This window comes from Anabas testudineus, chromosome 24 (assembly GCF_900324465.2).
Source record: "Anabas testudineus chromosome 24, fAnaTes1.2, whole genome shotgun sequence".
NCBI lineage: Eukaryota > Metazoa > Chordata > Actinopteri > Anabantiformes > Anabantidae > Anabas > Anabas testudineus.
In genome coordinates this window covers 12698787-12723284 of record NC_046632.1, presented here as the reverse complement: position 1 = coordinate 12723284, position 24498 = coordinate 12698787, and the positions used below count along the sequence as shown (strand labels likewise).

Genomic DNA, 24498 nt, shown 5'->3' with positions numbered 1-24498 from the left:
TTTGGTTAAATACTTTCATGTTTAGTTAATGTCAGTTAATCATTTTGAAGGTTTTTCAATAAGTTCCTTTCTCTGTTAAACATTTACATAACATCCATTTATGCAAATTGTTTCAGATTTTCAAATATATTCTAGTTAATATTCAGGAGCAGAGATTAAATATCTATTATGAAGGAAGAGCGTGATGTTAGTCGCGCAGAATTTGTTTAAGTTACCCTGGAAAAATCCTCCTCGCTGATTGAAAATTGCTCTCTCTTGTCTTCAAATGTAAACGTGTCTGTCTGTGTGTCTCCAGGTAACTGAAGCCTGTGTTCGCTCAGGTCGGAAGCTGTTGCTTAACTGTGGTGTCAGTCTCTGGTTTTTATTACAGCGCTCTGATCTCATCCGTGACGGTGAGCCGGTGATGGTGTGAACTCTCAGCACCAGATGCAGTGATCTGCCTCCTACCTTGGTGGGAGGTGGGAGTATTTAGATGCGGGTCATTTACATTTTTATGGTCGTGAATGCGACAAGGAGACACAGCAACTCAACACTGCTTTTACCAAAAAGGATGGAAACCACTGATTTAAATTTTTGTCTTTTTTTATTCTAAATTATTTTGCTTCAGAGGATAATTGGACACTCAGGCCACCAATGCGTGACATCAACTACATTTCTATATCTGCTGGAGTGATATGTGGTTGGTCGGAGTGTGCAGAACAGCCTCACGCTCCAGGAAGCCGAGGGTAATCACTGGTGAAAACAGTGGGATGTCAGTTGGAAAATGGGATTAAATCTGCACCACCAGTATACCAGAGGGCTAATGGGAAGCAGTCAGGGTGGTGTCCAGATGGAGAAGGTGTAGTTTCAGCCTGCGTGGAGAAACCAACTCTCTATCCGTCATCGCCCACCTTACAGACACATTAATCTCCAGAGGAACATTTCTATTCTTTGCAGAAGCACCAGCGTCCCTCCTCGAACACCTGTGATGAACTACTTCACAGGCAGCGCTCCCCTACGTCCTCAATGTCACGCTTTGATGCCTGCTCCCTCGTGAATGCCACGACGGCAGCGTCCCTTGAGTCAGCAAGCACTAAAACATCCAGCTCCAGAGTGGAGGCCCGCGTTGAATGTCACTGCGGCAGCCGCCGCCGGCTTCACAGCCTCTCCCTGGCCCCTCCTGCTGACATGAGAGAGCATGATGGGTGGGACAGTGACAGCTGGTCAAACCCTCAGCGTTGTTAGGGGCACATTTGAATGCTTAAGACATGAGAGGGAATATGAATTTTAATATGTAGCTGCAACGTAAAAGACATAAATGAAACCGTTGTCGCATCCTGTGTAGCAGACTTTGACATTTACCGAGATAATGAAAACTCGCTTTAAAAAAAACAGCATTAAAGGATTTAAAATGTCCGTTAATACTCCTATTGTTAACTTAATGTCACAGCTTTTCCGGATGAAAAAGCACCCAGGTGTGTGATTAAATCATTTATCCTAACTGTGTGTATCCTGCTCTGAAAAGTGCCTTTATCTAAAACTGCACCAAGCTAAAGTGAGTCAGAGGTGTCATTAGGACCATACACCTCCTGTAACCCCCATTACAGCACCACTGTCGCCCCAGCAAAGGTGAGGATATTTTAACAGGATGTATCTGTCTGTCCTTCCTGTCTCTGGCTCTCAACTTCTGGCCTTTAACGGGGGTAGCTGACGTCAGAGTGGCCTCAGGCACCCGACTGTCTCTGTTGTTTTTAGCTGTCAGTTTTCTGCTTGGCCCCCCTGATTGTCCCTGGCTCATATCCAGACTCCCCCAGCTTTTTGTGGGAGTGACCTTTGCAGAGGCAGACTGACAGACGGGCTCAGGCGCTCACTCTACTGGTGGTGAGTGGTGTCGGTGTGTGTGGCACTGGCAGCAGAGGGAGGTTAGACACCATACATGTTCCGGTATCCCCCAAAATCAGTCCCCTTTTAATAAATGACTTAATGAATTTTCATGATCATTTGATTATCTTTCAATTGATTAAGTAACTAATAACTCCAAATAAATCTAAAATGTCCTGCAGACAATACAACATTGCATGGTTCATTCGCTCAGAGCAGACTGTTTATGGTGGTGACATATGTGATGCCCAGACTGAGAGGTCTCTGCATGTTGCTGTTGGCAGATGAAGGCTCTTCAGGTGGTCCTGCTGGTCAAATCAAATGACCAGTGACAATAAGACGCCCATCAGTCTCCCACAGCTCCCCCCCCCCTCGTCTTACATATGCAGACCTGGAACCTTTTTGTGTATTCATGAGTAACTGGGGACTTCAGACTGAGGTGAACAGAGCCCCGCGGATCATGTCAGACAGCAGATAGTAAAACAGTGCTGATTAGTTTAGAAGAGTTGGGTTTTTATCTGTGTGTGCTTCAAGTCTTTTCTCCTTACTTTGCATAATTCATCAAATTGTTTGCAAGAACTGTTTCAATCATAGAAGATGATAATTCAGGTGATTCATGCTCAAAAAATGACTCGTCTTTGGATATTTTTAGTGAGCTATTATTACCTTTGCCTTGTAGAGCCACTCTTTTGTACTGTGACAAAAAATAATCAGGCTAGGACCTTGGCTAGGAGAAATAGTTTCTTGTTTCACACTCAAACTGCTTTTGATGAAAAGAAATTTGAATGAGAAGAGCCGTCACTTTAGCAGCTCATGTTCTTCCAAACATACATAAAGAAAGAAATACAGTGTCTTTAACAATACGGATAAAGGTCCTGCAACAGATGCAAAGTCTAATCAGAGTGTTGTTTTGATTCAGGTTTTTATCTTTGTATTAAATCAATTGGTGGATAATATTACTTCAGGTAGCTTCTGCACAGTACAGTGACCATACTTATTTTGAGACTTCAAAAAATAATCCCTATCCAATATGTCTTTTAAATGGCCTTTTCAAAATTTATTTGGCCTAAGATGTCTAGTTTGATTTTGCTTAGTAAGCTACTTGGAATAAACGATAGATAGATAGATAGATAGATAGATAGATAGATAGATAGATAGATAGATAGATAGATAGATAGACTTTATTCATCCCACGATGGGGAAGTTCTTCTGTCTACAGCAGCAAGGTGACATTAAATAGGACAGTATTGAAAAAGCAGTACAGACTGGACAGCATCAATATTAACTACACAAGAAAAAATAACTTAAATTACAAGACAATTAAGTTAATTAGTTAAGTACACACCAAACAACGATAATATAACCAAAAATAAAGTTAACACCAGTATAAAAGCAAACGACATAAACAACAACAGCAACAACAAATGAAATACACTGTGTAGATACATAGTGTATTGTCCTAACACTAGGAATATTCTGTCTGATGGGCAAAGTTCACAACCACAAATCCTAAGTGAATTCTTTATAATCAAATGTTTTGTTCCAAAAATGCAAATTCTTTGAATATGATAAAAAATAAACTTTGGAGATAATTTTATGGAAAATGTGTTTTGTTTTTGTTTGTTTTTTATGATAAATTGATTTATTGTTTATTGTGTTTATTGTGTGTTTTAGCGCCACCTTGTGGACACTAAGTTCACGTTGTCTACCCGCTCAACTCTCGCGGTTTTTAGGCGCTTAGCAACCTCACATGTGCATCATCACATTGACCAATCAGGAGTTACCGTCAGGGGCGAGTGGACCAATGACGATCGAGGATTTCGGCACCAATTTAAACAGAGCGGAAGCGTTTTCAGTTTGGGAACTTAAACACACCTGAGTCAACGAGCACGGAAACCAGAAGCCAAACAAACATTTGGTCTTTTTTAAAATCAGCTTTGTTGTGATCAAAGTATCCTCACGCATCTCCAGTCGCTGCTTGGTGTTAATAGGTTTAGCTGGTAAGTTAGCTAGCTAAGTTAACGTTGAATGGTTAGCAGTTAGTTTCTGTTGGAAACAACAACAACAACATGCCGTCCCGTGTTGAAGACTACGAGGTGCTGTATACGATAGGATCAGGTTCCTATGGGAAATGCCAGAAAATAAAACGGATATCTGACGGAAAAGTGAGTACATTTTAATTACAAGTTTGTCTATACCTTAAAAATTATTCAGTTATTGACCTAAACTCTGAACCATTGATTTACATCGATCACGTTACATGGACTGTAACACTGATGTGAACGTAACGCTAAATTGAAACTGGACATTGATCTAATTCAACTAAATTGTGGATTAAACCTTTGTTGTAAGTGAAGCTAGTTGCTAGTTCACACAAGACGCACTCCTCATAACTAATTATTCCTAAATGTTATGTTATATGTAGCTAATAGTTTCCAATAGCCTCCACCTTATGTGACCCAGCATCTTCAAATTGTATAACAAATACTCACTGCTAAGGCCCAATGTGATCCACCTTTGTTGGTATATTTCAATTAAAATAAAATCATACAAACCACTGGGACTCATGACAGGTAAGGTTTATATTCATCAAAGCCCAAAAAATATTTATATTACTACTTTATAGTATGAAAACCTGAGTATGGCGCTCTTTAGTATGGACTTTATATCCTCTGAAGGCAAATCACTTTTAATTCTTGAATTACTAGAGCTAAAAAGTTTTTTTCTGGAACTTGGAAGTCTTACCTCAGTGTTCATAGCTCTTTACCAGAGTTTTCATTTGTGTCTCAGTGTCCCCTGTTGTCATTTTATCCCTCAAGCCTTAATAAAACATCTGTATTGTAGATCCTTGTGTGGAAGGTGCTGGATTATGGCACCATGGCAGAGAGTGAAAAGCAGATGCTTGTGTCAGAGGTGAACCTCTTAAGGGAGCTCAAACACCCAAACATAGTGAGATATCATGATCGCATCATAGACCGGACCAACACCACGCTGTACATTGTAATGGAGTATTGTGAGGGCGGAGACCTGGCCAGCCTGATCAGCCGATGCATCAAGGAAAGGTGACTATCCTTATGGGAATACAAATCACAGAAATGCAGGGAAACATTAGAGTTTGTATTTGAAAATTAGATTATTATTATTATTAAGGAAAATGGTAGCTTCACTTAACTGAAATCATCTGCAATCTGATTATATTTTGTGTTTTTTGGCAGACGTTATTTGGAGGAGCAGTTTATCCTGCGTGTCATGGCACAGCTCATGTTAGCCCTGAAGGAGTGTCACAGGCGCAGCGATGGAAGGGCCACGGTTCTCCATAGAGACCTGAAACCTGCAAACATCTTCCTCGACATCAGACAGAATGTGAAGCTTGGCGACTTTGGTCTTGCGAGGATCTTGAATCATGACACCAGTTTTGCAAAGACATTTGTTGGGACACCTTACTACATGTCTCCAGTGAGGATTTAATTGTGCACTGTCTTTCGATTTTTAGAGAATATTTAATATTTCCTCTTGGCATTCCTGATCTGAACTCAGTATAATTCAGTATAGTAACTTAATTTTAAGTTAGCTAATTTTAAAAGGAACTTTATACTGTAATTAGGTAAAATACACATTTTATTTTTTTCAGGAACAAATAAACCGGATGTCATACAATGAGAAGTCAGATATTTGGTCACTGGGATGTCTGCTTTATGAACTCTGTGCACTATCGTAAGTTTACCAACTCTTCTGTCTGAGCTCATTTTTTTTTGAACGGGTGGTTTGTTACAGTAACTGCAAAGCTGATGTTTTATTTTTAATTTCTCCTGTGCAGGCCTCCATTTACTGCTTACAACCAAAAAGAGCTGGCAGAAAAGATCAGAGAGGGAAAGTTCAGAAGAATCCCCTACCGTTACTCGGAGGAACTGAACTCCTTACTCTGCAAAATGCTCAACCTAAAGGTTGGATACTGATTATTTACTATCTCTATCCTATAGATAACCAGACGTCTGACAGAACAGTGTACTTGTGCACACTTTTTTTTAATGTAGTTAGGGTCTGCTCATTGGTCCTATCTTTGTTGCTTGTTTTTGCAAGGACTATCTGAGGCCATCTGTAGAGTCCATTCTCCAGAGCAGCTTATTGGCTGATGCGGTTGCTGAGGAGCAGAGAAAAGCACAGGTTCGACTGCGAAGGAGATCAGTGGACACTGATTGTCCTCTTCACAGGCCAACTGAAGCGTCCCCCGCCTCTGCTGCAGAACTCAGACTGAGGGAACAGGCTCTGCGGGACAGAGAAAAGGCACTGAAGGAACGTGAAGAGAGGCTGGAGCGTAAGAGTGTTAATCGACTTTGGGTAACTTCTAAACCATTAGTGAAGATTATATAATGGGATGCAAATATCTCTTTCTGCATAGCAGCAGTAGACAAGACATTGTATCTGTGGTAATTGACTGAGCAGCAAGTGAAATAATGTTTTTCTTTCCTTCTTTTCTTTCTCGTTTTTTTTATTATTATTATTCTTTTTTCTTTATTTTTGACTCATGGCAGAAAGAGAGCAAGAGCTGTGTGTTCGTGAACGACTGTCAAAAGAGAAGCTTGCAAGGTAACACCAGAGATGACAATATTGTCTTTTTACCAGTTTTGCGATTTCTAGCGATTTCTTTTTGTTGTTGTTAGTTTTCCAGCTGATTGTTACAAACTATTACGCTAATTTTATTTTTCAGAGCCGAGAGCTTACTGAAGAATTACAACCGTCTCCATCAGCAGAGGGACCTGTCCACCGTTCTATGGCAAAGACATAGGTATGGCAATTGGACGAAGACCTCTGGAGTTGCTGAACCGAGACAAGAACTGAATTATTTTGTTTTAATCCTTCTCTTTGGAATGTTAATGTCTGGGGTCAATTTTATTTATTACTTTTTTAAATTATGTATATAATATTTTTTATACACCAATAAAAATTTATTTTAAAGAATCCATCTCATATTCCACACCTGATCTGAAATAACACTGTATTGATTTGTAAAGACTGTTCTTAAGGCTGCCTGATTGTCTTTGTTAATCAGCAACTTCTTACTGTTTGGTCTTAGATGTGGAGAACATCTCCCCCGGCAAGAAGAAGGTGCACTTTGCTGGAGAGAGCAAAGAGAACCACTTGTCTGATAGTCGTCAGAGTGTGAAATCCCAGGAGCTGATATTGAGGAGGCTGCAGGCAGCCAATCTGCGTGCTCAAACACTGAATGAAGTGGAAAAGACCTGTCAGTTCAAGAGCAGGCAGATCCTCGGCATCCGCTGATTTTACAGGCAATATTATCCTGTGTAAAAGTATGTAAAAGCTACTGAAGACTTAAAGTCATAATAACTAGATGTAAATTATGATCTATTTATATTGTAGTGTTACTGTGACACTGTGAACTCAGTGATTCAATTAACTGTGTTCATGTTTTGTAGTATTTTTACAGTTTGATGTGTGTCTGTGTAATGTTATAGGCAGCTATTGTGGTTGTAAATGCACTGCATCATCTTGTTATACTGTAAAAGTAGTTCACTTTTCACTCACAAACTGTGGCAATAGACATAAAAGGGCAGCTTCTATTATGATACTATATGTAAAGAATCATTGCTCAGCCTATGGTGACTGAAAATGAAACCTGTGCAGAAAAAGTAATTGTCAATTTAATTTCTTCTACAAAGGTTTTAATAATAGTAATAAATTATTCAGATATATAGAGGTCATAGTTCCAAAAACACCTCCTGTGCTTTGTAAAATAAGTATGTGCAGACGCTATTTACCTGTGTATATAGTAAAATACATAAAGTATAAGCTAGTGGGGTGTAGTTCTAAATACTAAAGGATGTGTAAGTATAGGTGAAAAATTTATATCCGTCAAAACAATAGGTGGGAATACATTAAGCAGTTTCTAACCTGTGTTAACAGTGACTCTACTTAATCAAGACAGATACTTCCCACAAGGGGTCATCAGATACCCATGAAAGGTGATTGTGCCCAGAAGTCACAGTAAAAAGATCTTTATGTGATTTGTTGCTGTTTAATAACAAAGGAAATTACTTGACTTGCTATTTAAAACTGATTAAATGAATACTGAAGTATTATTTAGCGGGTTTCTAAAAATGAAAGATAGCTACTTAGTGAAAACTATTTGGAAATTGGTAGCTAGTTTAATTCGCATGAAAATATGAGTAAATACTTAAAAATGTTACATAATCAGCAGTTAAGCAACATATTAAGCATAAAACATAATAATGCAAGGCAAAATAAAGGCACTAAAATTTACTTTATTACAACTATGATATTTGTTTTCATGGCATTTCCTTTAGTGAGGTAAGGATTTTTTAAAAACGTGATTAAAGTGTTTATTCGTTTCATAGATGATCTTAAATATCTAGTATTTAAAATAATAAATATTCTCACTCACACTACATTTGTGTCATCGCGAGATTACAGCAGGTTGGCGTGCGTAGCAACCACTGTTGTCTGGCTTTTGGCTCCACCCACTGACGAGAGTTGCACAACCAATCGCATACCATCTCGTAAGCTATCTGCCAATAGGGATTACGCGGGGCGTGGCCCCACGTTCCGTGTTCCGTGTGGAAAGTTTACCGGCTCGGGTGCAAAGTTTCAGCCGTCTGCAAACCGGAGTTCGTGGGCAAACCTATCTGGAAAATGCTGGTAACGTCCACGGTGTTCTTCTAGGGTAACCCGGATCATATGCTGGTTTCATTTAGCCTGTAGCTGTTTTCAAGTATAGCCGGGTGATGCCGCGGTCGCCGGATAACCTCAGTGAATGAAGACCCTGTTAGCATTGATCGTATTGTCTCCCGGGAGCCAGCTAGCTTAACGTGGTTAAGTCGTTAGCTTGGAGTTAAGCCGGAGAGCTAGCTAGCTGATGTCCGAGTGATCTCGTAAGAGGACACGTTTATTTAACGTCTACTCGAGGCTCGACGAAGGACTCTGAGGAACGGGAAAATGGCTTTCGAGCCCAATCGCGTCCGGCTGCTATGCATGCTTTCATTGACTTTCGGGTTTTTCATTGTGGAAGTGGTGGTCAGCCGGTTGACCTCGTCTCTCTCGATGCTGTCGGATTCCTTTCATATGCTGTCGGACGTCATCGCGCTGGTGGTGGCTCTGGTCGCGGTGCGGTTCGCCGAGAAAACTCAGGCGACCAACAAAAACACCTTCGGCTGGATTCGGGCGGAGGTGATGGGGGCTCTCGTCAACGCTGTGTTCCTCACGGCGCTGTGCTTCACCATCATCTTGGAGGCGATCCAGCGCTTCACCGAGCCCCATGAGATCGAGAGCCCCGGGGTGGTCGCTGGGGTCGGTGCCGCGGGGCTCCTGGTCAACCTGCTCGGGCTCTGCTTATTCCACGGGCACGCAGGCGGAGGCCACGGACACTCCCACGGTGGGCACTCTCATGGGCATAAGTACAAGAAGGGGAAAGCCTGCAAGTCCCAGGAATCTGGGAATGGGTCTTCAGGAGAGGAGACCAACAACTTGGTGGGGAATCACAACAGCCCCGGTGATGTGAAACCGAGAAATGGTAGGTATGAAGAGATGGAGCACTGAATTTACAGCCTGCTTTGTTTGCCTCAGCTGCTATTAAATAATCATTGTATGTTAAAATGCACACTACAGGGCAATTTGTAGCTTCCACCTCCTGCTTATCCAGACTTTTAAGATTGCACAACAGCACATACATTTATCTCAGGTGTACTGTCAGGACTGCTGCCACAGGGACTAATCCGTATTGTTTCCTTTTCAGCTGTGATATTTGTTGGGTCATACTATCCTTGGAAACGTGGTTACCGCAGTGACCTCAAAGAGTGAAGCCCCAGGTTTTAGGTTTTGTAAAGACTTAAGCTTTTGTCTGCCTTTACAAAGGAACATCCTGTTTTTAACTAGTTCAACAACAGGACGTTCAAAGTTCAGAAGAATTTTATAAGCTCATGCTCCTTTCTGCTGCCCACAGTACAAGAGCAGGTGAATTAGTGAAATGGTGACAGTATGATTGTTACACAGCCATGCTGTGGTATTAAGTTAATATGAGAAACAACTCTTCCTGTTTGACGGCTAATCAACCCACCCCCAACCTAGAAGAGAGCATCACTACGTGTACCGCTGGTCACTGTGCCCCAGAGTCCATTGTCCTTTCTGAGGGGTTAAACCCATACATCAGACTATTTTCTCCCACACAGTTTCTCTCTAGCCCTGCCAGTTTCCATTATTGGAGGCTGTGCTCCCCACTCCCCTGTGCACCAATCCCTTATTGGGTCATACATCAGTGTAACCATGAATTCGACAGCCCCAGCCCCACCATTAGCTGTAGATGAATGACCCAGCCATGTCCTAGGATGGAAGTAAGCAGCCATTGCTCAGGTGCCATTCCCTCAACACTACAGTATATGCACTGCCACATTGTCTGCAATTGGTATTTGATCTGGGTTGATGGGAATTACTACGTTACTACGAGTGTTTTTCAGTGTTTAGCATCCCACATGCTGTGGGTGTTCGTTCATATAACCCACCATGGCCGGCTGGTGTGTTTGTCTTGTTTGTAGCCTCAAGCACAGACTCAGTCACAAGGCTGACTTATCTTTGACAGTATGAGCTAGGATATTGATACGAGGAGGAACAAAACACTAAAATGCCAAAAGTATGTCTTAGTAAATTGTCCTTAGTCTCCCTCCTCTTGACTTTGTTCAAAGTGGAGTTGAGAACATTTTGTTTGACGTTTCAAGTAGACTTGTGCTTCACCCTAAACGATGTAACTGTACAACACAACAGCTGGATTCTACTGTTAGTGTTATCTTTTTATCTAGTTCACAGTTTGTTTGTTAGAGATATATTATTTGCTCCAGTTGCTCCATTGTTGTTTCGTTTGTCGTTCCTCAAAACAACATTTCTGTTTTTGTTACAGTCCCTGTCTATGCTTCTGTTTTAAATGCTACATTAATGGCTCAGTTTCAAAGTCCATCTGATTATTACTCGCTTCATGGTCCTGTAAACTAAACCAACCTCCCTGTTTTTATCTTCAGAAATCAACTGTAAAGACAGCACAGAGGTGCAGATGAATGGCAACACCCACTTTGAGGAGATTGACCATGACCATGACTCAGCATCTCAGCTCAACATGCGTGGGGTCTTCCTGCATGTGTTGGGTGATGCCCTGGGCTCTGTCATTGTAGTTGTAAATGCAATTATATTTTATTTTGTGTGGCAGCCCTGCAAAGCCGATGAGGTTTGTGTGAATCCATGTATCAACAGCCACACCACAGACCACAGGCATGTCAATCACACGCTGGTCGACCTGCTGGAGGATCCAACTATGCCGACCGACAAGTTTGCCGGCCCTTGCTGGGTTCTTTATATGGATCCCACGCTCTGTGTCATCATGGTGGGTATCCTGCTTTATACCACCTACCCTCTGCTGAAAGAGTCAGCCCTCATCCTGCTACAGACTGTGCCCAAGCAGATCAACATGCACCGGCTCAATGAGCGACTGCTGAGTCTGGACGGCGTGCTGGCCATCCACGAGTTACACATCTGGCAACTGGCTGGCAGCCGCATCATCGCCACAGCTCACATCAAGTGCCATGACCCCACATCATACATGGAGGTGGCCAAACGCATCAAGGACTTCTTTCACGACGAGGGCATACACGCCACCACAATCCAGCCCGAGTTTGTCACATTCAGCTCGGAGTCTCGCGACTCTCTCTGCGAGCTCTCCTGTCGGACTCAGTGTGCTCCCAAGCTGTGCTGCGGCTCTGCAGACAAACAGGGCACAAGCTCTGACAAGAAGGCCAGCAGTGACTGCAAGGCTGCTGCCGCTTCAGCTTTAGAGGTCATTGATGAGACCCCCGAGCAGACTAGAGCTGTTCAGGTGTGCCCTCGGTCAGAAGAGGAAGTCGCCATCACCAGAGAAGTGGAGTCATCTCTGTGAGATGGGGGAGCAGAGAGAAACAGAGGAGAAGCTGGAAAACTACCACTTAGGACAATGTCATCTTTGTGATTTACAGGACACTTTTATCTTTTTGACCCACTGTTGCTGTTCCTTTTTATTCTCTTTTTTTTATCACCTTTTAATGACTGTGAAATCCTCCCAAAAACTATGTGTTCATGCATTCACGTCGTCTTTTTGCCCCCTCGGCCTCACCCTTTCCATCCCAGCCTCTCCTCTACCCCTCTTGTTGTCTGTGGCACTGGCAGTATGCTGGCGATGCATGTAGGGGTTCACTGACTTAATCACCTCCAGGACAGGAGCGAGGCCTGCATGAGTGTCCCACATCAGCACCGTATTGTGATGCATCATTTTTGTCCCGTGTTTGTGTTCCAAAGCTTCTTTCTGCAGGACTGAAGGGATCTGAGAGAAACTCTCTTCCAAAAGGTCATGCACAAAACATGCAAGTCAGAGCACACATCATTAGGTTATTTCAGTTAGCCTGTGGACCTGTTCAGTCTCCATTTTTTATTCTTACTCCCTGGCCCAAATGGAAGAGTGTTTTATTGCATAATAATTTAAGTATTTAAGTTATTAGAAATGATCTATTCCTCTCTGTAGATGCTGTTTGTAATATTTAGTTTGAATGATTTTCAGTTTTTCTGTCTTGAATTGTTTTGACAGAGCTCCTTTTGCTGTAGTCATTTTACAAATGTTTTGTTTTATAATGCTCTTCTTATTTTCAGCCTCTTCTCTGGGCTTGAGTTTTAATTTCAGGTATTAGTTGGATACAGAAGCCGTATCAACTCCTCTCTCACCTTGCCTTTTAAGTACAAAGAAAAAACTGCTGTGAAATAGCACTAAGTATAGTAGACAGTTTAACTACACTTCTTGCAACGGCACAGCCACCTAATTAAATGTTAATTCATAAATTGGATGCCTTGCAAGCCAGAGCGTTGGGTCTGTTGTGAAGAAGTGAGCACTGAATGCATTAGTGAAACACTATCCTCTGTGTGAATCTGAACTGGAAAGCTTTCTGATGATTTCTGTTTTATGAATTTTGTTTTAAAATCCTCATGAATGTGTTTGGCACAATCCATGCTGAGGAAGTTTTTTATATTTCCTGGACATTTTTGCTAAGTTTGCATGACCAAACGGAGACTTGGTGTCCACTTAGAGCTGGAGTTGCTGCTTACCAGAACCAGCTGGTGTCCTCCAACTTAACTGGTTAGGGAATGACTCATCACATAGCTTGCCTGTCCTCGGCTTTGTGCAGCCGAGCAGGATATTTCTGCTGAATTAAAGTCCATACTGTGGCCTTTGAAACTGGTATAGATTCGACCGATATCATTTAAAGATGATTTGTCGGCGCTTTTCAGATCTCCACTCCCAATTACATGTGTATGCAATATAGAAATATGTGCTGGGAAATGTATTCTGACATCTTCTCCGAGTGGGTTATATTCTCTTTTAAGATTTGAGCTCTATGTGCAAATTGAAAAACAAAAGTGTTGTTTATTATATTATTTTATTTTAGATATGACATGTCTGTTGATGTGTTTTTGATATATATATATATAATATACACACATACAGTACCTGTCCAATGTGTCATTGTGAAATAAAAAAAAATAATGGGTGTTTATCATTGGATTTGTTCTCATTTTCTCTTCTCAATGTTTTATATTTACGTGGTGAATCTTGCATTTATTTCTTAGTTTTAGTAGAGAGGCAGACAAAACACTTATTGAGCTACAAAGGGACAAAGACTGAGCATAAAGAGTGGTCTATTGTTATCTTAGTCTCAGAGTATCTTACTGCTGAAGTGGTGGTTCACCACTGATAATATACAGCTGTAGGCAAATTGGACTCACAAATAGTAGCTATATATATATATATATATATATATATATATATATATATATGACATAGTTTATTTAGCATTCATTTATCACACTGAATACACATTAAATGTTCCTGAAACTGTTTCCCTTTCTTGGGTTTCTAATCCTGTCGCCTGTTGTCCTCTGAACACAGAAACTCATTTGAATAGAGAGGTGATTGTCCATGTGATTTGTTAAAAGCAAGAGTAGCTGAAAGTGATGTCAATTGTAATCTATGTTAATTGTTTTAGTCCTAAATGACTTAAAACCATGGTCCGTGTCAGTCAAGACTCTGATCCGTGGTTGACTTTTGCCTATTAATCTGACTGGAACCATGAAAATGTGAAGGAGATTAAAGGAGATTAGGCTGTAAAGAAGTCGGAGTCATGCACAAGTGAGCATAACTTCATTATACGCACATTTTCAAGTCCATCTGAAATGAATCTATATGGTTTTCTGCTGCAGTCGACGTGTGAAAGAAGGAATAGCAAAGATTTGTTTCATACAACAGAAGTAAAATAACCAGTGAGGAGGGTATTAAAGAGCTGATTTTGTGCACATGTTGAACTCGTCTTTAAAACCAACAGGATATTTGTGGCTCATGTCATCTGTTCCCCTACAAAACCACACACCGTCTAAACAGTAATAATGGTGAGAAGTAAATCTGACGTATTAGCTGTGGCGTGTCATGCTGCAATTATAAATGAGTCCATAATTACAGCTTTTCCACAGCTCCTCTCTGTGTTGTAAAGAAGCGGACGTGTGTGGCTGAGTTTCTGGAGTGGAAGCCTTTCGAGGCTGCTGACTGTGGATGTGAAACTGACGGAGCAGCCGTCTGCTCGGGGGGACTTATGTAAGAGGCCCAGGGGAATTCCAAAGGCAAGAAGCATGCAGCTGTACCAGCATTCCTCCGTGCTGCTGTCTGTTGCCCCTTTTCATGTGGACAGAGTAACGCTCATGCATGAAGCAGCTCTCTGGTCCTGCTCTTTGTCAGACTCAGGTGTTCTTTGCACCTCATTGTGTGCACTAGTGAATCAGTGGGTCTGTATCCATCCTCCACTGCATCTTAGTTTCCGCACAGTCAATGTCACTCATATTAAACAACTGGTTGTATATTTATATATATTTATATCACCGTACCATAAAGAGGGCAGAATCTGATCTGGTTGGATGGTGAACTCTAAGAGTCCTTGCTGCTGCTTGTAGCTTCATATTTAAAATAAAATAACCTTTTGTGCAATGGGAAAGGTGTTGCTTTGACAGGTGGACAGACAGGTACTCCTGCTGTGTGTGTCTGTGTGTGTGTGTGTGTGTGTGTGTGTGTGTGTGTGTGTGTGTGGTCCACCAGGCGGCTGGAGTTCAGAGGGGTTGTCGAACACCGGACTCGAGGATGAAAGCTCGCCCTGCTGCCAATGGATTCACCTTTGTGAGCATTTGTGAGCACATCGACGTGTGTAAGCTAAAACTCACGAGTCATTCAACAGGGTTCACAATACCCAAAAGAGATTCACACGTTATCATTATGCTCCTGACACAGAGCTACTGTAGGTGCTCAGTGATGTCTGAAAAAACTAGAAGGCCGTGAGATACAACGTGTTAATTAGTGAGATGTAGAAGTGCTGCTAGGCAGATTTTGTTCCCCGTGGACACATCCAGTCCAGCTGTTCCCCTTTTTTGCAGATTGTATGCTAAACTAACCTGCCGTGTATTTAGCGGAGAGATTTGAGAGTTTCCAGTCTTCTCTTGCTTGTCTTGGTAAAAAAAACCCAATAAAGACGAACATGGAGACGAACATGTGACGGTGAGCGCTGTGGTTTGGTGAAGTGCTGTCTGCCCAGTTTCAGGCTTTCTTTCAATTAAACAAATACAGAAACAGTGACCAGAAAAAGCAGAAATCCGACCTCTGAAACCATTTATTTGGTGTAAGTGATACTGAAAACCTTCGTTTTGTGTATCGTACCAGTCCGTGGGTAGGCTGGTGGAGATGAAGTGATGTCAGCGGGTGTTAGTTGCAGCTTATGCAGGTTGTTTCATTTCCTCTTTTCTACACATTCTTAAGTGCACTTTCATTTCCCCTGTCATATTCTGGCCTATTTATTACTGCATAGTACCTGCACTGAAACTGCATCACACTCCTTTTTAACTAATTAATTCTAGTTTTAGCCGTGCTAGCGGTATGACCCTACAGTATGTTGGTCTCTCAGTCCTCCACTTTGGTCCACACTGTCAATTTGAATCCTTTCATTTGTCCAGCACTTGTTTCACTTTAGAACCAAACCATCAAAGCCTTTTGGTATTCACATCAGAGTCACTTAATACTCCTTTGAATTTACTACAAGACTGACTCTCCCACACTCGTCCCAGAAACATTTAATCTGAGCACATGGCAGGTTTGTACCCAAAAAAAGGACCTGTCCGTCTCAGGCGGAGATTAGGAGGGCAGGAATGTTAACCAGCTCTGGTGACAATGATGATAATGATGATCTGCAGTGGACGAAATCCTCAAACCCCTGAACATAGAAACAGAATAATTCTCTAATTCTCCTTAAGTAAAAATACAGAGCAGCATCAAGGTGTGTAACATGAACAGCCTGACATCGTCCAATGTTGTGAATTTCCATCATCTGAACTATTTTATTCATTTACTTTTACTATCCCAGGCAATAAAAGCTGCCTGTGATAGCGGACAGTTCATGCTGCAGTATCTTTGTGGTTGTAAAATGTTAATTTTGTCACTGAAGTTTTAAAAATGGTCAGGGAACTAGCTGTGGAAATGTGACCTAAGAAGAGACAGAAAATGTTACTGAAGATAAGATTAGAGGAACTTTATTGCTCACACCCTGGAAAAAACGTCAAAGCAGCAGAAGCACAAGATTGGAGCATAAAAACCATGAATAATACTGCTAATTACTACACTAATAGTAATTATAAAGTGTATTTGTAATCACAAATAAAGTAATAAGATAAGATAGTTGCATGACAACAACAAATTAAGCACAAAATAGCCCTGGAAATCAATCAGAATTTAATTTAATCAATTAAAGTTTTCTAAAATTAAAAACAAGTCTTAAGTAGATTTAAATTTGTTGAGTCATTCAACAATAGTTTATTTCACCCTCATTCATCATTCATGAATGAGGATCTCATTCATCCTAAAAGTTCTGGTTACACCTCTGAACGGGATATTAATATTTTAAGATCCTACGCCCTGTTTAATGTGAACCATTAATCTAAACAGAAGCTGCGGCTGTCAGATGAATTATAAAAGCAGTTAAATGTACTGTTGACTGTGGAAAATTATTTTTGGGCTAAAAATAAAAATACAGATATTGAAGAATGAGTACCTCAAACGGCGATCTGCTGGTCTTTTGTGTCACCGTCCACAGCTCAGTCCTGATGGGACATGAGGGGAAGAGGTGACCTTGTCCACATGTTTTGAATTCTTGTGGAATGATAAAAATCGGGTGACAAAGCGAAACCTTTCTCAGGCCTGTGAGTTGTCAGGGAAAAGACTTTTGGTTAATGTTTCACTGGCTGATCGCACTGGACCGCCTTGCAGACTTTGATCACCAAGAGTTGAGTGGGTTCGACCAGCAACAATTAATTCCCCACTGATTAACTCACATACACACTCATGCATACAGTAAAGATAAATTAACACCTGTTATGTGTTTTATGAGTTGTTATCACATACTTGACCTCTCAGAGTGTGAAGACTGCAACGCCTCATCACATAGGGCAAAGTTAAATATTATTACAATGGTGTGATTATCACTATATACATATAAGTATATAGTGATAATCAAATCATTGTATATATGTAATGATTTGATTATCACAATATATATACATATATATATAATAAAATACTATATTTAATATATTATTATTAATAATATATTATTGGATTATAATGTAATTATTGATGCTTGTCATTAATAATTTAAGAGCAAACAGGTGCATAATCTATAATAATCTATAATATATTTAGTACTTGGCATCATATTTTGAAATAATCTGCATTGAGTAAAAAGGACGTTTCCCTCTAAAGTGTAACACAAAATGAAAATACTCAGTTATTTACAAGCACCTCAGCTTTGTGTGTCTAGTTATTTTACACTGTGATAATTTAATCACGGCCAGATCTGGGACTCCTCTGCATTTTGTCGTGTGTCATGATGAAGCTGTGAACAGATTTTTGCTGTTACACAATGTGTTTGCTACTGTTCCTTCCTCCTGATGTCCCCCCTCCTCCAAGTTTTTTTTATGGTTCAGATTTATCTTTGGAAGGAAACACACCATCAAACGCTGCACTCACGCTGTCATGACTCACATGTTATCATGAGGGTGTGTGTAATAGCTGACAAGTTATTGTGATTCTGCGAAAACAGCAGACCCACTAGGATGAAGCTACTGTACCAGAACAGCACATCACTGACGTGTGTGGTTTGATATGTTCTTCTCTGCCACAGTTAAAAATAAAATTCAGTAAACGTCTCTCTTTTTCTCTCTAGATCGACATAATTAAACCACATTTAAACAGTTTTAACTGTAGCAATTCATTGTCTCTGTGGAAAAAAGGTTGATATGATCACTTTATTATCAGAAGCACACAGTAATTAATGCAAACGTGCACTGTCAACTTGTAACCACTAGTAGCAGCGTGGACTCGTGTTGCTTTAATTAGTTTAATTCCACTGATTGACAGACGGAGGCTGTGATGCACAGAAACGTGCAACGTTTTTTAGAAGTCAAGGAAGTCACACAGTGTCTGTTTTGAGAAATGCTGAATAGAAAAGTCTGTTTGTTTATCAGAAAACATCACATGGCACATTGAAGTCGGATCAGAACAAATGTTCTCTCCCTGTTGTGCCTATTTATTCTTTTCTTCTTGTTTTATTTTGGTGATTTGACCACATGCATTACCAATAAACCACCAGTGTGTTCCTACTCTAAGCTGGAAAACAGATACTTATCTAAAACATTCGTATACTTTGTTCTTTTTAAAGGGCGGCCTTGTTGAATGAACTTCTGGGACAGAACTCTGTGTGACCTGCGGTTTGCGATCGTGATGCAACTCCCGAAGATCTGATTAGCTGTTGAAGTTGAAGTTGTGTGCTAGCAAAGGTGAACAATAAATATGTATTGAGTCTTCATCTTTTCAAGTTGTAGATGAATGATGAAGGAGAATCAGAGTGAGAGTCATGATGGCTGCCTTTTACATTTTGGTTGTCATTGGTGCTGCAGTGTATGTATGAAAAGCTAAACCTGTGAGTCTATATAAAACATAACAGCTGGTTCCGACTGTAACCTGTGTGTTTCGGTGGGATCTTATTTTGCAGGAATCAAGCTGAGCTCCTCAGCTAAAAGTTGTTTTTTATATTCATGTACAAACTGTGCAAACACTTTCTCCATACTTGTGCTAAATGTTCGCCGCCTTGAGTCTTGTGTTTACTCAAGGTGCGGAGCTTTTCACCAACTTTCTTTTTTCGTCTTTTTATTATTCGGTTCATTTCTGTGAAACAGTTTGGACTCACACGTCTGCAGCTGCTCTCCCAGCATGCACTGGGTGGGAGCTCATCAGAAGACAAGCACACCCACTGCACATCAGCTCGAGGGGATTTTAGCCCATTTGCCTTTAAATAACAGCTTCAACTCAGGGATGCTGCATGAACTGCTGCTCTAGATTTCTATAGAATTCCATAGCAAGCAAGGGAAGCTAGACTTTCCCCTTGCCTTTGACCTCCTGGACTGTTACATGTTTTGCTCTTGGTGTTATCTTTGTTGCTTGACCCCTCCTTGGGAGGCTCACGTTGGTCGTTGAATGCTCTTCGTGAATACATGATCTAACTGTCAACTGGTGGAGCCTTTGTAGCCTGATAGGCATCCACAACTGCACTAAGTGATACAGCACATCTACAAATTAGTCGTGAAACATTTCCGTCAATAAATAAAGTTAATACTGAATATGAAGCTATTACTAACTTCCTGGGAGTAAAAACGCCTTGTTAAAACAAAATGTTCAGGATGTCCTGATTCATTAGAGAGAGACAAACAGAGAGAGTAAAGAGGTCATGAGTTCAATGTGTTATCTTAGTGCTTTTGGGACAAAGCAGTAATCCTCGTGCAGTTGTGCAGCAGGCACTGACTCACACTGCAGATAAATCAAGCTGACAATGTTTTTAGTGTTATCAAGACTCAAAGACTAAATAAACTGCCAATAATTTGGCAACTCCTAGAATTAAGAGACAACACTCAGCACAGAAAGTGAACTCGTGCAGGAATTCATTATATAACTCCGTTGCATTTCCAACCATCTGGTCATGCACTATATGTGAATCTGGCCTCGGGCTGTGTCGGCCAAACGGACTATCTGGCTGCAAGCTGGCACGCTGATCTCTACTCAGTCGGGTGAGCAGGAAAAACTGGGATGAGTTTTGTGTCATGAGTTTTTACGCTTACTAGTACCTGAAACATGTCACAACATGCAAATGAAAGTTAAACTGGTTTAATATAAATTAATGGGAAATACACATATTCACCTTCTACTTCAGAGTCACATGACTCTCATAGTGGTCCATTAAGTTTGGAGCTATGGAGCCTGGAGGTGAAATCTGTAGAGGACTATAAATGACACACCTCTGATTTCACAGCAGGATGTCCAACAGTCTTTTGAGGTGCTGGTAAGTGTGGTTTTGAACTTGAGGCAGTGCCAGGCTGGCTGCTTCTGTCTCTGTGCGAGCTCAGCTAATCACCTCCAGACTCTTACTTCATACTTACAGTAACAGTCAGACATGAGAGAGGTATTGATCTTCTCCTCTAACTCCTGCTAAGAAAGAGAATCATGCAGCATTCACGTCATGCTACATTTATCATCACTGCAACAAATAGTATTAACATCAACATTCAAGTCAGTACCACCAAATGGAGACAGAAAATCTTGAGAGTTGCAGTAAATTAACTGAGGCACAGTTAAGTTAATGGATATAATGTTATATGATCAGTTCATGCAGTTACATGCTTTCAAACATGGCACCTTTTCATATGCCAATAATTAGGTAACAATAATATGTGTCAGTATACCTGAAAGTGTAAAAGCTGCACCTATAGACCTTTATAAGGTGTCACTGAGCCTCATTCTTTATTCCTGACTTTCCAACAGCTCAGACCACAATGTACTATGAAAATATTCAGCTCTCAGTGCACATTCACCGGCTCTAGTCTGCAGTCCACAGAGGCTTTTCTATTGAAATGGGACACTGGACAAAGGCCAATGAAAAAGGCTATGTCAGCAATTCATAGTTTTTTTTTCACTGCACTCGTGATCTTCCCTGAACTTCCTTCTGTATCATCACACCAGAGGGCCGCTTGCTACTTTGCAGCCGAGCCGATTTCAATTCCAGTCAGACGTTAAGGAACACGTCTGTTGTTGCTCAGCTTTAGGATTATATAATGGAGTTTGAACAAGGGTGGCTGCTTATTGAGACAGATAAGGAAGAAGCAGCACACATGAAATAATAAGAAATCTTTAAAGAAACCTTTACAGCAGCAGAATTACACAGAGCGAAAAGCCACGAGAGCAGTTAATACCTTCTGAATGATTTTTTAAAGCACAATCCTTATGTTTACATTTATTTGCTTCAGTTTCCAGAAATCAGACGGCTTACAGTTTCTCATGAACTGCCCTTTAAATGTGACAACAGCATGAGGAAGTAGGGAGACACTTAGTAAAAGTAGTAATACTACAGCCTAAAAACACAGCACTCAAAAGTTTAGTAGTATTTTAAATACATTAAAATATCAAAAATGACTTAAGAAAAGTAAAGTAATGGAGGACTGCTCCATCATGTGAAGTGGTCCAGCATGTATTTGTAACACACAACACAAATCACTTGCATAGATAAATAACAAAAAGCGTTTTTCGACGTATTAGACCTTTAACATCCTCATATCAGTGTTTTATGCTTGACTCATCATGTGACTGTTCTTCAGTTCACTTCATGGTGGAGTGCACAAAGCTTGACATGTGTACAGCCCTGACAATCAAACAAAGCTCACATTCATTTCAGTCTGCATCTGTGCACATCATTTCACTGCTTGTTTCTTCACTGAAGGAACTAAAAAGGCCTGATTGTATTTTAATGCGCTCAACAACAAGCTCTGAAAGTTTAGGTCGTTTAAAATCTGGTGTTAATTCAGTGTAGACTTCAATGTAAATGCTTATCCTCTTCTGAAGCCCCTTCCTCTTGTTTCTTTGTTCATATAGCAGGAATGTGTCCGTGTACTATTATTTATTCAGTAGGCGAGGCAGCGTGTTGTATATTTTCTCAAACCTTTCAGGCCTTTCATCTCAAAAAATGTGAAGTTTGAGCTCTAACATCAAAAACGCTTATTCCCTCTGCACACCCAGGAGCTCCTTTCTCTCCACCCAAAACCCGTTCAACATCCCACACCACCTGTGGCGACCATCACCCCACCACACACTGAGATGTTCCAGCGGAGACAAAGAAAGAAGAAGGTCAGCGAGTTGGAAGAAAACCTCTCAGCAGCTACAGCGGTGAGAATCCACCCTCTAGTGGCGCTTTTAAGTGCTGACAGCTTCCTGGAGCCATAGAGGTTAATTTCCCTTCAACAAAAAGATGTCACATAGTTTGCAATAAAACCAAAAATGACATATAAACAGAAATTTGTGATACTGATATAAGTAAACAGAAAGGAGCTCTTGACAGTTTTAGAAAATGCACACCACCCTTAGATGTGTTGCTCATCTGTGCTTCCCTTTGACTCACACTGACTCACTGTTCACATAGACGTGTGCTCTCAAACTGTGGGAGTTAATCAACGTTATGTATCATGATGAGCTAATGCACATGATTAGGAAACCAGGGATTCACTAACAGAGAAAATGACTTTTATTCTCAGTTTGTACATCTGACAGAGATCTGATATCTCATGGTGATATGACGCCCTCTGTTGAAATTCCTAATAGCTGCATACATTAAAAAACACCCCTTAGCAAAATAAAATTAGTTATTATGTATTATTATTATATTAGTAGTAGTCACATTGAGAATATTTGGCTTCAGAAAAAAGAAGTATTACTATTACTATTATGTTTACTCAGTAAAGTCAAATTATTAATACAATAGAATAGAATTACAAGGTAAATCCTGCATTAAAATCCTAAATACAGTATTATTCAGTATCATGTATGTCTTTTGTCTTACACACATTTTCTTCCCCCTTGTTGTTAAAGTCTGGACTCTGTGGTGGCCTGTCCATGTGTATGCTCACATTAAAATCTTAGAATACGCCTCTGACATCAGGTAAGATAAAATCCACTGATAGAAAAACCTACACATAATGGTTTGCATCAATCATGTCCAGTCAAGTGCATTTTTCTGTGAAAAACCGTCACCGCTGCCAAATGCAGCACTCCACTGAACAGCAAACACACCAACACAGAGTGGCAGCACGGTGTGGCCCAGGACCCCGGATGTGGATGATGAGCACATTAGCTGATGGGAGGTGGGTGTTTAAAAGCTCTTGCCTTGCGTCAGCACACTCAGGTGTCTCTCTGTCATCCCCCAAACAACATCAGTGCCCGATGACGCACCGTCAGAGCCCCGTGGCTGCTCGCTGCGTGAGGTTAACATGGAGTTGATGGAGGGAATCACTTTAGAGGATTAGCACTGTCATCTGTTTGGATTACAACAGAGCTTACCTGCCCATCTGTCATCTTTAGGCTGAGGCAGACGCTCAGTCTGAAGCTTTTACATGTACGAGGCCTCACGCTCACTGTGTGAATATTTATTTATTCAGGCAGATTAAAAACACTTAAAGACACTTTGTCCCTGAACAGGAGCAGCGCCCATTGAATAAATATTTTAAATATATAAAACCTATTTCTGAAGTTATACAGAAGATAGGGGGTTGATCACAAACTATATTTAGTACAGTTTACACAATAAGAGGAGGATTGAGTTGATCGTGTGGGTGCTGGGTCAGGAGGGAGGTGGTCCTGGGAGGCTGAGCCTTCACTGTCCTGTGAAACACCAGTTCCGGAGATGCTGCCACACGAGTGAGGGTTGCTGGACTTTTGCTGCATCAGAATATTTAAATGACTTGATGTAATTTCGGCGAGTGTTGGCGTTTCTGCAGTTGCTAAGTAGAGTTCATAGTTGACCCAGCATTTTATTTAGCACTCAAGCAGAGGAGGAGGAGGAGGAGGAGGAGGTTGGTGCTGTGTTGGAGGTGTGATGAGGATTTTAAGGTTACTGTGAATATGTGCAGAAGGGAAACGCCTGAGGTTAGCTGTTCACACCTACACACGGAATAAACCAACAAACCTTGATAACCACCTACACAACAACAGCACATTCAGTTTCTCTCTCTGCTCCTCCATCGTCTGCACGTCACACACACAGTAACAAACACTTCCTTATGCAATTGGCACCTTTCCAACCCTCCTATAATTCGTGCACGTCTGTTCTCGGCCAGTGGGACTCATCATCTGTAGGACGTTAATTTACTCAGCCTGACCTCTTGCAGATGTTGCACCTCTGGCCGCCTAACCACGCTGTTGTGGCAACACAGTGAGCACACGCTACACTAACCTTGTCCTCAAAACAACATCCTTTGATTTCCATCTCACTGTTCAACCCACTCTGTCCTTTTTATCTGCCTCTCCATCTCCCTCTAGCTCCCTTTCAGCTGATGGAGCTTATTGTGGACAAATAGGCTTAGGAGCATCACTATGGCAACAGCGAATCGTAAAAAGCTACATAAGCACTTCATCGAGGGCCGTGA

At 41.0% G+C, this 24498-nt stretch overlaps 2 protein-coding genes across 2 annotated transcripts; both read left to right on the top strand.

Moving 5' to 3' along the window:
* Positions 1-3714: 3714 nt before the first annotated feature.
* On the top strand, positions 3715-7521 carry nek2 (NIMA-related kinase 2). The gene is given in 10 exon segments (XM_026340819.1): positions 3715-4025; positions 4705-4922; positions 5076-5316; positions 5492-5574; positions 5678-5804; positions 5941-6175; positions 6393-6447; positions 6569-6623; positions 6625-6646; positions 6935-7521. Coding segments are annotated over 10 exon segments (1338 nt in total). The 5' UTR covers positions 3715-3929; the 3' UTR covers positions 7141-7521.
* A 941-nt stretch (positions 7522-8462) lies between these two features.
* Positions 8463-13408, top strand: slc30a1a (solute carrier family 30 member 1a). The gene is made up of 2 exons (XM_026341908.1): positions 8463-9406; positions 10902-13408. The coding sequence occupies exons 1-2, from the start codon at positions 8833-8835 to the stop codon at positions 11807-11809; spliced, it is 1482 nt and encodes a 493-aa protein (XP_026197693.1). The 5' UTR covers positions 8463-8832; the 3' UTR covers positions 11810-13408.
* The last annotated feature ends 11090 nt before the right edge of the window (positions 13409-24498 follow it).

Coding starts and splice junctions, on each gene's coding strand:
- slc30a1a (XM_026341908.1), top strand. CDS start 8,833: ATGGCTTTCGAGCCCAATCGCGTCCGGCTGCTATGCATGCTTTCATTG. Junction 9,407..10,901: donor TGATGTGAAACCGAGAAATG/GTAGGTATGAAG, acceptor TTTTATCTTCAG/AAATCAACTGTAAAGACAGC.